General features: G+C 41.3%; 1 protein-coding gene across 1 annotated transcript; it reads left to right on the top strand.

Moving 5' to 3' along the window:
• The first annotated feature begins 307 nt into the window (after nucleotides 1-307).
• On the top strand, nucleotides 308-7,305 carry trib2 (tribbles pseudokinase 2). Its single transcript, XM_085372106.1, has 3 exons — nucleotides 308-1,630; nucleotides 3,043-3,335; nucleotides 5,368-7,305. The coding sequence occupies exons 1-3, from the start codon at nucleotides 1,361-1,363 to the stop codon at nucleotides 5,840-5,842; spliced, it is 1,038 nt and encodes a 345-aa protein (XP_085228232.1). The 5' UTR covers nucleotides 308-1,360; the 3' UTR covers nucleotides 5,843-7,305.
• Nucleotides 7,306-12,771: the final 5,466 nt, after the last annotated feature.

Genomic DNA, 12,771 nt, shown 5'->3' with positions numbered 1-12,771 from the left:
AGCTATACTCTCACTCCGGCCCCCCCTCCCCATCCAATTTACCAGCATGCGACGCATTTAGATTCCTGGGGGTGTAGCCGCACTACATGGCTCTCACATGACTTCACCGCATATTATAAGGCAGCTCGGAAGCCAATGAGCTCTCGCTGTTTAAATGACGTCAGGGGGCGGGTCGGCATGCCTCTTTGTATGTGTGTGCATGTGCGCAGGTGTGCGTGTGTACAGAAGCCCCCCCCACCCCACCCTCCCGTCCTCGTCCCCTCCTCCGTCAGGCAGGCAGGCTTGCTCTCTCTGTCTGTACAGGCGCAGTGTGTACAGCTCGGCTGGCCTCCCTCCGCACTTGAATGGACTAGATTCCCAGCCACGTAAGAAGCACAGCGGCACCACGGGAGAGGATGTCCTGCTGAATCGAGGGATTGGCCTGGGAAAGTCGGCCGGCCGTCCCTTCCTTCCTTCCATCAGATTTATATCAGCAGACACTCAAGAAAGACGGCACTTTTATTCCGCAGGACCGGACCAGCAGAAAGAGAGAGGACGTCGACTCCCGCACACAAAGAGCCACAGCAGTCTTTTTTCCGGATGGGGGTTTCTCCTTATGTGATAGATGACAATCAGCGTGCATGGATATGATCCCGGGGAACAAGGCCGTGCACTGACCTGGTACTAGTTAGCCAAGGGAGCTAACTAGTTAGCTCTGCACCTGCTAGCTACTAATAGTCTAAAAAGTCAGCAGCTATAATTGGGCTGGAAAGTTGCTTTATTTGTTTCTATTTTTGCATTTCCCCCCTTGCCTGACAGCTGTGTCTTATAAATTGTTTCCGTTTTATGAAACGTGCCATACCGTTAACCGGCAAGATAAGCTAGCAAGACGAGCTGCGGGTTTACTCTTCATTCATTTTAAAAGCTAACTTTTGGCAACCTTTGTTGCAGTTTTGTTCGCACTTAACGTCAGTGAAGCTGCAGCACGTCTGTGCTAAGGGGTTTCATCCAGCTTAAGTCAGTAATTCTTAATTTTTCCTTTACCCCAGTCTCATCCAATGAATGGAAAACAAAGGGGTGCAAGTGAGCAGTAAAAAATCAGAGACCAATTTTAGTTGCATGAAATCCAGCGAGCCAGTTTTGGCTGCACAGAGTCGGTTAGATTTTGCAAAGGCAAGGTGCATTTAAATCTCTTATTTTTTTGTATTTTTTTTTTTTTAGAAAAAATTTATTATTTATTTTTTTACTTCATGCAAGCGTAACAGAAGTACTTGGACAGATTGTCTTTCTGCACAACGAAGTGTTATCCCGACAGAAGAGGATAAGAAGAACAAGGAGGAGGAAGGCCCCCGATTTTGTGGAGATATCGCACTTATTCCTCATGAACATACAGAGGTCAAATCCAATTAACATTTCACGCTATGGGAGATCGCGGCACAAAGCGCACGATTTCGAAGAATTGTCTTGTTTAAGGACTACAGAGTCTCATCAGAGTTTCAGCCCCAACCTCGGGTCTCCCAGCCCGCCGGAGACCCCGGACTCCTCGCACTGTATCTCCCGCATCGGGGACTACCTTTTGTTGGAGCCGCTGGAGGGAGACCACGTTTTCAGAGCCGCCCACCTGCACAGCGGGGACGAGCTCGTATGTAAGGTTAGTAGGCAATATGGTAACAAACCTTCCCTATTTCGCAGCATGACTTTACTCCCCCCTTATGACGTCAATCTGGGGAGAAAAAATATATTCACATATATATATATATTTTTTACTGCACGAAATATTTTTAGGGGTGCGTTGCTTGCACGTCTAGATGAATTAAAACGACTTTATTTCGATGCCTAATGTCCTCAGATGTGATGAATGTGCTATGCAGAAAAATCCTGAGCTGGCTTTTATGGGTTTCCTGTCCACCATCTCCACTTTTTAATAATTGCTTGAACTGTAAATAGAGAGCTGGCAGCAGCAGCCTAATGGAAAAAGTGAATGGAGTGAGCTGTGTGGCTTGGATTGCATGATGTAACGTTGACAAAGGAGTGAGTAACCACGCACACACTCCTCTGTGCTATTCTGGCACAGCCATGGCTTCTTTCTTTCATGGCACAGTGCTCACTCTTGGATCTGTAGTGCCAACATATCCATAGTGCACCTTTTTTCTTTTTGTTTTCTTTTTTCCACCAGGTGCTCAGTTTTTAAAGGGAAGTTGATCTGAGTAAAATGCACACATTCAAAAAAATATATAAAAAACGCTGCCCTGTTAGGCTTGGATGAAACTCATGGCCTCTCCTCACCACATTTATAGCTTCTGACTTCTGTAAATTACTGATTATGAGGGCAGGTGGGTTGTCCCTGAGGCTTAAGTGGATGAATTGAGGCAATACTTGCATGCACCCTTGGACTCGTACGCCACAACATATCAAATAACCTGTGCCTTTTGACTTGAGATAATGTTTTGTCAGGGCAATAACAAATTAATGGCCTTTGGCACAAGCCTGTGTACTAACTGCTGTTTGACCCCCATCTGCTTTGTGCTGGTTTCGATACAGCGGTGATCAATTCCCTCCCCCCCTTTTTTTTCAGGATTGATTTTTCTTGTCTAGCTGGAGTCTTAGGCTGCAACTTAAGATCCCCAGACCTGTGGGGTGTATTTGTATCGACTGCAAGAGAAGCCCTCTCACCTGAACTGCATGTACTGAAAGTCAATTGGGGGTTACTATGGAAACAAAAGAGACACTGCAACCCCCAGGCTGCAGCACAATGCCATGTACTAATACAATGCTTTCAGTTTGCCTCTATTTAACCTTACTCACTCTGCCAAAAGACCAAGTTTGGTGTCCCGGGAATGTGTTGGATTACTCATGTGTTGGTTACATTTAGTTCAATTAGAGGGCAATTTACACCTCCTTCAGTTGGATTTAATTGTGTAAATCTATGGTGGGAAAGGTTTGGTTTATAGATCTCCAACCACCAAAAGAATCTAATGATATAGCTGAAAAAAATATATACATACGATCTAATTCTCCACATTGCTAACAGTAAGCATAAATTCTTCCTTCTTCTGATTGCAGGTTTTCGATGTGGGCCGATACCAGGAGTCACTGGCGGCCTACTTCGCCCTTGGCCAGCACCAGCACATTAACCAAATCCTGGAGATTTTGCTTGGGGAGACGCGGGCCTATGTGTTCTTCGAGAGAAGCTATGGCGACATGCACTCTTTTGTCCGTACCTGCAAGAAGTTGCGAGAGGACGAAGCTGCCAGGCTCTTCTATCAGATAGCCTCGGCTGTGGCACATTGCCACGACAACGGACTGGTTCTCCGTGACCTCAAACTGAGGAAGTTTGTCTTCAAGAATGAGGACAGGTGAGTCCCATGGAAACCTTAGCATCTTTTGTGCACTTTGCAGTTTCCCTCTGTTTTTTTTTTTTTTGGTGTATAAGATGCTATCGGTGTGTGTGTGATATTACAGCTAATACCGCAGATAGTGTAAGTTGACACTATACAAGGTGTTGTGCAGAATGAAGGAAATATGAGCCTTTTGTGTGTCGCCTGGTTATTCTTGTGCACATATACTGTAAATGTGAATGGAATCACACTTGGGGGAAGGAAATGAGTTACACAAATGTAATCGCTACTCATGCTAAGACTCAGGAAAGCTGTTGAGCTGAGAAACATGGACAGATAAGTTATCAGGGGAAGCTTTTGCATGTCAGATGATCCATTACTCTGGGCTTATGTGTGATGGAAACTTTAGAATAACACTTTTCACAGTGCGGGTTTACTGACCCCTGCTGGCAGCATATGAAAACTACAAAAAATCTAGACATCTGTTAGAGCAGCTTTTTAAGTTCTTTCTTTTTTCTTTTAAAGAATTTGAGTGGATGCCAGTTCAGACTCAACGTTTATTCTTTTCATTAGATACTGTATATAAATCCCAGCTCTAAAGCATGTCCTTAAGTACTTCTTATTTAACACCTTGAAGCCACATGCTGCACTCAGGGCCTTCAGTCTGAAAAATGTGACGTCATTCTCTGGCGCTCTCTGTGGAAAAGAGAAGTTGAGCCGCCTCACATATTTAGTACAGGTCCAGTAACCTTGAATGTCACCGGGCTCGGATGCTGAGGGCCCCTTCCACTAAATGATTCATGCCGGGTGAATTCTAAGAGTGATGTGAAGGGCAGCACCGGGTCGCATTTACTATGTGGCCCGTCAAGACTCCTCTTACAACCTTTCAGTCCTGCTGAAACGGTGAACGAGTGCAGAGAGATGAGAGAGGAGACAAAGCTGCCTTAGAGAGACCTCCTCTGGCTCTGAGGCCAAGTGTGGAACAAAACGCTGCGATGACTGCAGAGAGGAGTGGATGAGCAGACAGAAAATGATACCCGAGCAGGCTTCTGCAGCATTCGTTGGCTTCTTGACCCGAATTTGTCATGCTGCCGTTAACCCTTGACCAAACGGCGGCATCAGTCAAACGCTGGCCTCGAGTAGAATCATGTAGCTATTAAACAAGGCTCGTTTGTTTCTTTCTTCTCTACCGCGCCTCAAGATATTTCATCATGAGCGCCGCCTCTGACTCAGCTGAAATGCACAATGTGTGCCAATATTAAATTCGGCTCCGTTTTAGTAGTTTGCCTTCCTAGGTCCTCTTAGCTCTAATTGCAGGTTTGCACATCCTCCAAATGAGCTGTTATCCAGGCAGTGGTGTGCTGTGTTTAAAATTCACACAGCTCTTTATATTGCAGGGGAACAATGGGTATTTTGCTCAAGGAAACAATAGAATGTTCCTCGTTTTAAAACCTAAACTCGTTCTGCCACGTATTAATGAAAGGAAACGGCCTCATGTGAAAGTCAAACGTAGCAATAAATACATCCTTCTCTTCGATCACAGTCTCGTTGCTTGGTGCATCATATCGTATTGTCTTTACCTGCTTCTGCTGGCTGACTATTCATGTATGGGGGCTTTTTGTTTTCGGTGCTTGAACTTACACAGATTCTTCAGTGATAAAGCTTCTCAACAATTAGTCGCTATTATGAATACCCAGGGGCATTGTAGCAACTGTTGCAGGGTTTAGAGCAAAAAGTGCAAATAGATGCTTTGATGAGTAGGAGGGGGGGGAGATTTTACTTTTCTGATCAGTTACCCATAATTATGTTTCTTCTGGAAAATCTGTTTGTATAATGCCACTTTTTACATATTGAAAAGAAATGTCAGACGTAAGCTGAAAGAATTATGCGATCTACTTCCATTGACATCCAAAAGTGATGGATTTAAAGTACTTTACGTTGCCTGTCAGAATAAATTACCCACTTGATGGTTTTCTTCTGATTGCTCAAATTCTTTCTATATCATCCACATTTATAAGGAGCTCAATGAGTTTTGTTTGTGTGTCTGCAGAAGCCTTGTGAAGCTGGAGAGCCTCGAGGACACGTACATCCTGAATGGGCACGATGATTCCCTGTCAGATAAACATGGCTGCCCCGCCTACGTCAGCCCCGAGATCCTCAATGCCAGCGGCAGCTACTCGGGGAAGGCAGCTGACGTCTGGAGCCTGGGCGTCATGCTTTATACCATCCTCGTGGGGCGCTACCCTTTCCACGATGTCGAACCCGGCTCGCTGTTCAGCAAAATCCGCAGGGGCCACTTCAACATCCCAGAAACGCTGACGCCCAAGGCCAAGTGCCTGATCCGCTCCATCCTCCGTCGGGAGCCGGCGGAGCGCCTCACCTCTCGGGAGATTCTGGAGCACCCGTGGTTTGCCTCATCCGGGGCGCTAGGGGGCACTGCAGTGCACAGCAGAGGGGAAAGGGAGCAGGAGCAGATGGTGCCTGAGGTGAACATGGAACAGGAGCTGGAGCAGTTCTTCAGCTGAGCAAACACCAAGCACAAACGGACGACTCCGCCACGGTTGGCTCGCCAAGCTCGCAGCAGAGCCAAAAAAATAAACAGTAGAGTAGAAGTAAATAGGTGAATTTGTCACTCATAAAAAAAGGTGTTTCCATTGTGTTTCCTTTGCCACCATTTCATGGAAAACCTTGAGTCTGGCATGACAAATGGCATCTATACATCATCTGGCGATGCACGTCCCAATCGGGGATGTTGCTACCAGATATGCAAGTTGCAAACAATGTAGCAAATGTTCTTTTTTTTCCCAGATCTGTTTTGTTTTAAATGTGGTGCTCATAGAAGTAGACACATTCACCTTTTTTTCCCCTTTTTTTGACACTATGGAAAGCATGAAGGGACATACAGACAAGGAATCCGAGGAGAACAATCCTAAAGGAACTGACAGACTCGCAACACCCCAGCTCTTTTTATTGGTTTTCTTTAGTTTGATGTCATAGCTTTAGGTGGTCATAGTTCTGACCCAGGAGCATTGTTTAAACGGAGCAGGCGTTTTCTTGTGGTTGTCATCATAATCGACATGGCTGACCTCGCCCTTGTCTCATGGTTTTAAGTTTTATGTCGTGTGTCCATGTCTCGTTTGTCTGTTTTATATTGTTGAAGATTCTGACAGTCACTAAACTCCTCAATGGCCTTGTCTTTTGTTATGTTTCCGCCTCCTCCTGTCTCTTACCACACTTTTGTTTTTCCACATTACTTTTGTAAAGCATTTTTGTTTTTTAAAAAGCTATTCCAGTCTATTGTTACTGCTGCTTTATTGTCACTCTGTACACCTCAATCTTAATCTATTTTCATAGTCAGCCTCCCCACTCGGTATCATGCACTTGATGTATTAGGTGAAAGGATGATTCCACCTCTAAAATTAGCTTACTTTTTTTTTTTTAAATATATAATTTAATTCCATTCTTCAGTTGTAGGAACAAGAACATAACATTTATTTAAATTGTAACAGCTATATATATATATAAATATATATATATATTTAAAACTACATTGCAGGGTTTTTCTTTATCCAGAGATTCCTTTTTCATGTATGATATAGGCAATATCTTGACACAGGACAGGCGCCAACAGAGAAAAAACAAACAAAAAAAAGGTCTGTCTGAAGTTTTAGAATACACATTATCTTCTGTGCCAGTATTCCTGTACCCCCGACAGCCTCATGCCACCCAGTCTCCCTCACTTCTTTTTAAGAAAATTGATATGAGATATTCAGTGATAGTATTGCTATGACATGCTCACTCCAGAACCTCATGTTAGGTTGTTTTTATTTTTTTTTATTTTGTTTTTTTGTTTTTCTACTCCCTGCTTAGGTTCTGTGAAACGGTCATGCTCGAAAATGGGTACCAGTGGACACGTTTTGTCGTATCTCAATGTTACTTGAATTTGTGTTTTCCTTAACTAGACATTGGCATGTGCTCCATGAATGCTATAGCCTGCCTAGCAAAGGGTGGGAGGTCGGGGTGGGGTTAGGAGGGTGCTCGTTTTTCTTTTTCTTTTCTTTCTTTTTTTTTTTTTTTTTAACAAAAGTTTAAAAACAGGAAAAATTCTCAGTTTGCTGCTTTTCTGAGTTGTTTTTGGATTTAAACAGCTATTGCTTTCATCGTTTTTGTAGACTGAGCTACCTTTATTTAAGCTGGTGCTGATTTGGTGCTAATGTTTAGTCCTTTTTTTTGTTTCATGGATGGGGATGGTGCATGGTGGGATATCTGCCTCAGATGTTCTGATTGTATCGTAACAGATTCTGGTGTTTTGTCCAAATTTATTCAGTAAAATAAATTGTGAACTACTACTGGATTTTGTTTTGGGTTTTTTTTTTTCTTTCTTTCTTTTTGTTTTTTTTTCCTGTACATACAAAATAAAAGCTCTTCAGCACAACGTGCAGAATCACGCATCATTACACACTTAACATTTGTAATGTTGTAATGGCTACATTTAATAAAAACACACACAGACACACCATTTCATCTTTACATTGTAAGGTAAAGACACTACAATAATACAGAGAGATCCCCAACAATCATGTGATCCCCTTTGGGCAAGCATTTTGGCGACAGGAAAGGGAAAACTCCCTTTTAACAGGAAGAAATCTTGGCACAGGGAGGGGTGGGCGTCTGGTGCAGCCGGTTGTGAGGGGAGGAAGACACGCTGTGGAGTGCCAGGGGTCAATAATAACTAATGATTAAATACAGAGTGGACACATACTTTGCAAAAGTCTTTAGCCACCCTTTGAAATCATTACAATGGTGAATTTTCACAATAAATGTGGAGAAAGTTTCAAATAATAATTATATTACTCTACTATCTACTATTGGATATCATTGTCATGCAGTGGGGGTATCCCAAATCATCTCAAGAACACAGTTGTGACTTTGAGGACAGAAGACCCCACCCACTTGCTTTTCCTGGCTTTAAAAAAAGAAGGAATAAAAGGAGCATAAACTTCCTCGCCCTTAGACAAATCCAGTCGAGTCCTGGAATAAAAATGTGGAATTGGAATTTAGACTACCAGCTAAGTGATAGTTATTTCTCAACAACCAAGTAACTGTGATGTAGATATTTGCAGCCTATTTCTGTATTTAAAACAAACAAACAAAAAAACCCAGTGCTCTTCTGGCCAGCATGCCCCAACAAAAGCACTTCCCCATTCCTAATGAGACTGCAATCACTGTCAGAACTTGAATGGATTGCAAATGAGTGAGGACTGCTCTGTCAGCTCCACTTCATCTAAATGATCGCACACATGAGACTCTAGAAGAATGCTCTTCAGTCAAATCATTTTCCTGGTGTCTCTCTCTCTTGAGAGACTCCTGCCTACAGTCCTTTCTGCTGTTCTGTGTGACAACATTGTAGTTCTGCAATTGTAGCCGACCTGCTGACCCCATCCTGTGTTTGAATCGCTCCGAGGAAGAGAATCACTTCAGATTTCATTTGTTCATGCAGTGCTTTGACAGTACTTTCATCTGTGTGTGTGTGTGTGTGTGCTCAAGAGCACTTCCACCTATCGTGTTCATTCATGGTAACCCTGTTTACGGTTGAATTATCTAATGTGATAACCCAAATTCTCAAGAACAAATTCAAGTTCTTAGGTTTAGATTGACACTGTAAAGCCATGTGTCATTGCTCAACAACACCTGCTAGTGCACTGTGTTTCATACACAGCAACACAAGCCTCCTGATCTCTTTGGGCTAACATAGCGAGATGATTTTAATTTAACAAATGAGGATCTGTGGTGGGCTTTGTTGGTTTCTTTGTTTATTAAATGTGAAACATGAAAGCTTATGAGCAGAGTACACCTGAAAACTTGTTATCAAGCAGATAAAAGAATTCAATACAGTCAACTGCCTTCATAGGAGAAAATGAATGCTGGCCTGCCCTCTAGTGGTAATAATGACACTTGACATTTTTATGTCAAGTATTGCAACACTTGACATAAAAATGAGTTTATATAGAGATATGTTTCACTGAGACACAATGTTCTGTTTTTAAACTTAGTATTTAATTATTCCTTATAATAACATGTGTGTATAATTTCCCTAATAGGAGATCTTACAAAGAGGTAATGAACTTTAATTTGTATCACTATTAGCCAATAACTATTAACTAATTTATGATAATAAACTATTTGCTAATGCTTTATAGTTAAACTGAAAACAAGTTGGGCTGCATTTATTTTTTTCTTCTTGCTACACATGTGCATTCTCTTATTATATTCATCATAAAGGTGTCCACAAATGACCTTTAACCTCACAGGAAAAGGTTGTCCCATTTAAAAATAGACACTTTAAAATGAAAATGCACCAAAAGTAAAGACATCTCTCTCCTTTCAACTTAGACAGCTGTTTGTATCCATCCTAACGTCACTGCGATCTTGTTACATCGGTAGCCATCAGTTGGCAAAAAATGTAGCTGTGTCTGTTTTACAGGCAAGTGCATGATTTGAGCTAACCAAGCCGAGAAGGCGGCAGTCCCCCCACCCCCCGATGTTTGAGCATGCGCATTGTGGATAAATCCTTAGCCTTCCACTGGTAGGAGACCAGTGTGCGAAGCAGGCTACCACTTGCTTTGCTTTTACAGGTCTGAGATCAGTTATCACACAGCTAGCATTAGCAAGTAAAAAAGCTTCGGTGATTTAGCATCCTAAGAGTTTCCTCTCGCTAACCACCTTGGTCAACATGTGTGATGTAGAGAAGATGGAGTGTGAAGAAGTTGTTAATAACTCAGTACCCGAGCAAGGAAAGCTGTGACCATGATGGAGAGGGCACCGCAGCTTTAATAAAACAGGCAAGTTGACCCAGGTGCTGGCTCACCAGCACTTTCAGATTAGCATCTACGAGAATGTTTGAATGTACTATGTTTAATCAGCTGCTTTACTAATGCTCCACCATCGATTTCTTTAATCCCCTCATAGATATTAACAATTAACCATGTCACACACTACTCAAGCCTTTTCATTTAGCTAATTTTTCTTTTTTGTCATGAATAAATTGTAATACATTGTACTTTTTTAAAAGGACATAAAATATAATATAATGTATTTAAAATGAACTCGACCTTAAACATATGCAACATTAATATTAATCAGTTTAACATTAAATTGACATTTTTCTGCAGAATATTTTTTTACTTTTTAAAATGTATGCACATTTTTCCAGTTTGTGTACTGGGGGTTTTCCTGGAGTTGTACCACTCTCTTTCCTGAAGGAATGGTTTGAAAAGTTTCTCCACCACTTGTCATTGCCAGCTAATATTGCGGAATTTTTGTTACTATGTTAGATATTTATTTAACTATAGAAGTAGTAATATTTTACAATTCTTCAGCCAGGAAGGAGTTGTTAAGGTTCAAAATATTGGGGATGGAGACAAGAGAAAAAACCACAATAACAACACTGGTCCGGCCGGGTTGAGTCAAACGATGATTTAATGATCACACACGTGGGAGATGGACACTGATGCAGACAGCCTCAAAATCTCAAAATGGTGGAGCATTGCTCAAACTTTTATAGCCTCTGGTGCCTCCACCTTATCATAAAAAGCCTAAACATTCACATGCTCTCTCTCACACAGCGCCTGAGCTACGACCTTGGCTCCCTGTTTATCTGCTCCTGCTGAAATGGGGCAGAAAACTCCAGCACACTCTGTTCTCTTCTACTCAGACAAATTAGACAATAACCTTCTGCGAACAGTATTTCTTATAACTCAGCAGTATAATGCATCATAAAACAATATCATTCATTCACAACAAGTCAGCAATTTAATGTAATGCAAATCAGTTTAACTAATGCAATAGTTATCAGCTTCTTCTAATTCAGGAGAATAATGCAAACTAAAACTACATAATAATTCACAATCTTTAATTAGGGGTATAACATGGCATAAAATAATATCATAATTTTACAGAGTCCAGAAAGGTGAAGGCGTCCATATGAGAGTGCAGACAGGCAGCACAAATGGTATGTTTTAATCTGATCCAGTTTATCTTGTTAAATTGCTAATTAGTGAAGGAAGATTTTTTTTGTTTGTATTTTAAGTAATATTTACATCCACAGACCTGATGTTTAAAAGGACTATATGTTAATGATTTCTGCAGTACCTTAATATTTGCCATTGACTTCTGCTGCAGATTTGGTAGAACATGAGAAGCTAGACTTCATTACACTTTATCAGTGGCTTAAAAGCTAAATCAATTTTTTACAACCTGACAATACAAACACTCATGTAAACCTTACCTGCCAATGAAATGTTCATTTATTTGAAAATTTGTGCTTCCAAGTCTTACGACGTTTCGCAAACGCAAAAACATTTGTAGAGCACATATCACAGCAGGAGAGTATATCAAAAAACCTGCCATGTTATGATGTAAGCTTGAAAATAATGTGAATCTAAACATTTAAAAATATAATTCATAGCAAATAACATGTAAGGATAACAATTTAGGGGTAAAAAAAAAAAGCTGCCACGTATAGTTTAGCAATCAAAACTAAGTTTGTCATACAATTTTTCCAAAAGGACAGAGGTGAGTTGTGATCTGTCAGAACAGTGTTCAGGTGTCATTCAGGCAGTTCCAGCTACTCCTCACACAGCTGTGTCTGTTTTCAAAAAAGCTAGCAAAGCATACATCCAAACACACTGAAATTAGTTAAACACTATAGCTTATTAAAATAGTAAAAAGTCAAAATATCAAATTTTGGAAGTAAGGATACGTTTAAACTGAAAAATATGTTTCCAAAAAATATGGCAGAAAACCTTTTCCTCAAATAAACACTTAAAATCATTGCATTGTTTACTTACCAAACAGCAATATGATGGCAAAAAATCTGTTGTTCTATGCAATGAGAGACTTTTGATACATTGTGGCCATTCTAAAGTTTCTAAGAAGCTTTCAAATGTTTTGCAAGAACTACACGAGTAGTATCTAAAACGCAATCAGGCAGGCAAAATCTATCAGAACAATCAAAAGATCAATCTCTTCCTCACAGAGAGACAGAATAAGCAACTTAATCAGAGCCACAGAACTTGCTAAATAAAGAACTCGAATCACCAAAACACTACTGTTCAACAGCGACCTCCAAACCACTTCACAGGAGGCGAAACAAAGCTTAATGCTTGGTTGTGGACTACACAACCTATCATTTGACAGTGAAAGTCTTATATACTCATAAATCCAAGTTTGAGATTAGTGGCAACAGAAGGGCGTATGTAAGAGGACACAGGAGAGAAAATGATACCTCAAACTAGCTGTGAAACATGGCAGTGGGGATAATGGGGTCTGAGGTTGTGTGGCCGTGAACACCTGCAACAAATCAGCTGCACCCTCAGCAAGGAGAAGCAATGCTCTGTTCTTCAGAGGCATGCTTCTCTGTGGAGAAGGATTCGCAGATTATGACCTCAAGCAC

This window comes from Diplotaxodon limnothrissa, linkage group LG15 (assembly GCF_057381915.1).
Source record: "Diplotaxodon limnothrissa isolate DT_005_m linkage group LG15, D_limnothrissa_male_GT1.1, whole genome shotgun sequence".
Lineage (NCBI taxonomy): Eukaryota > Metazoa > Chordata > Actinopteri > Cichliformes > Cichlidae > Diplotaxodon > Diplotaxodon limnothrissa.
Note: the sequence above shows the minus strand (reverse complement) of the source record. Positions and strands in the feature narration are given on the sequence as shown.

Excerpts from the sequence above, each read along its gene's own strand:
- trib2 (XM_085372106.1), top strand. The coding sequence starts at position 1,361 with ATGAACATACAGAGGTCAAATCCAATTAACATTTCACGCTATGGGAGA. Across the intron at positions 1,631-3,042 it reads GGGACGAGCTCGTATGTAAG|GTTTTCGATGTGGGCCGATA; the intron begins GTTAGTAGGCAA and ends TTCTGATTGCAG. Across the intron at positions 3,336-5,367 it reads GTCTTCAAGAATGAGGACAG|AAGCCTTGTGAAGCTGGAGA; the intron begins GTGAGTCCCATG and ends GTGTGTCTGCAG.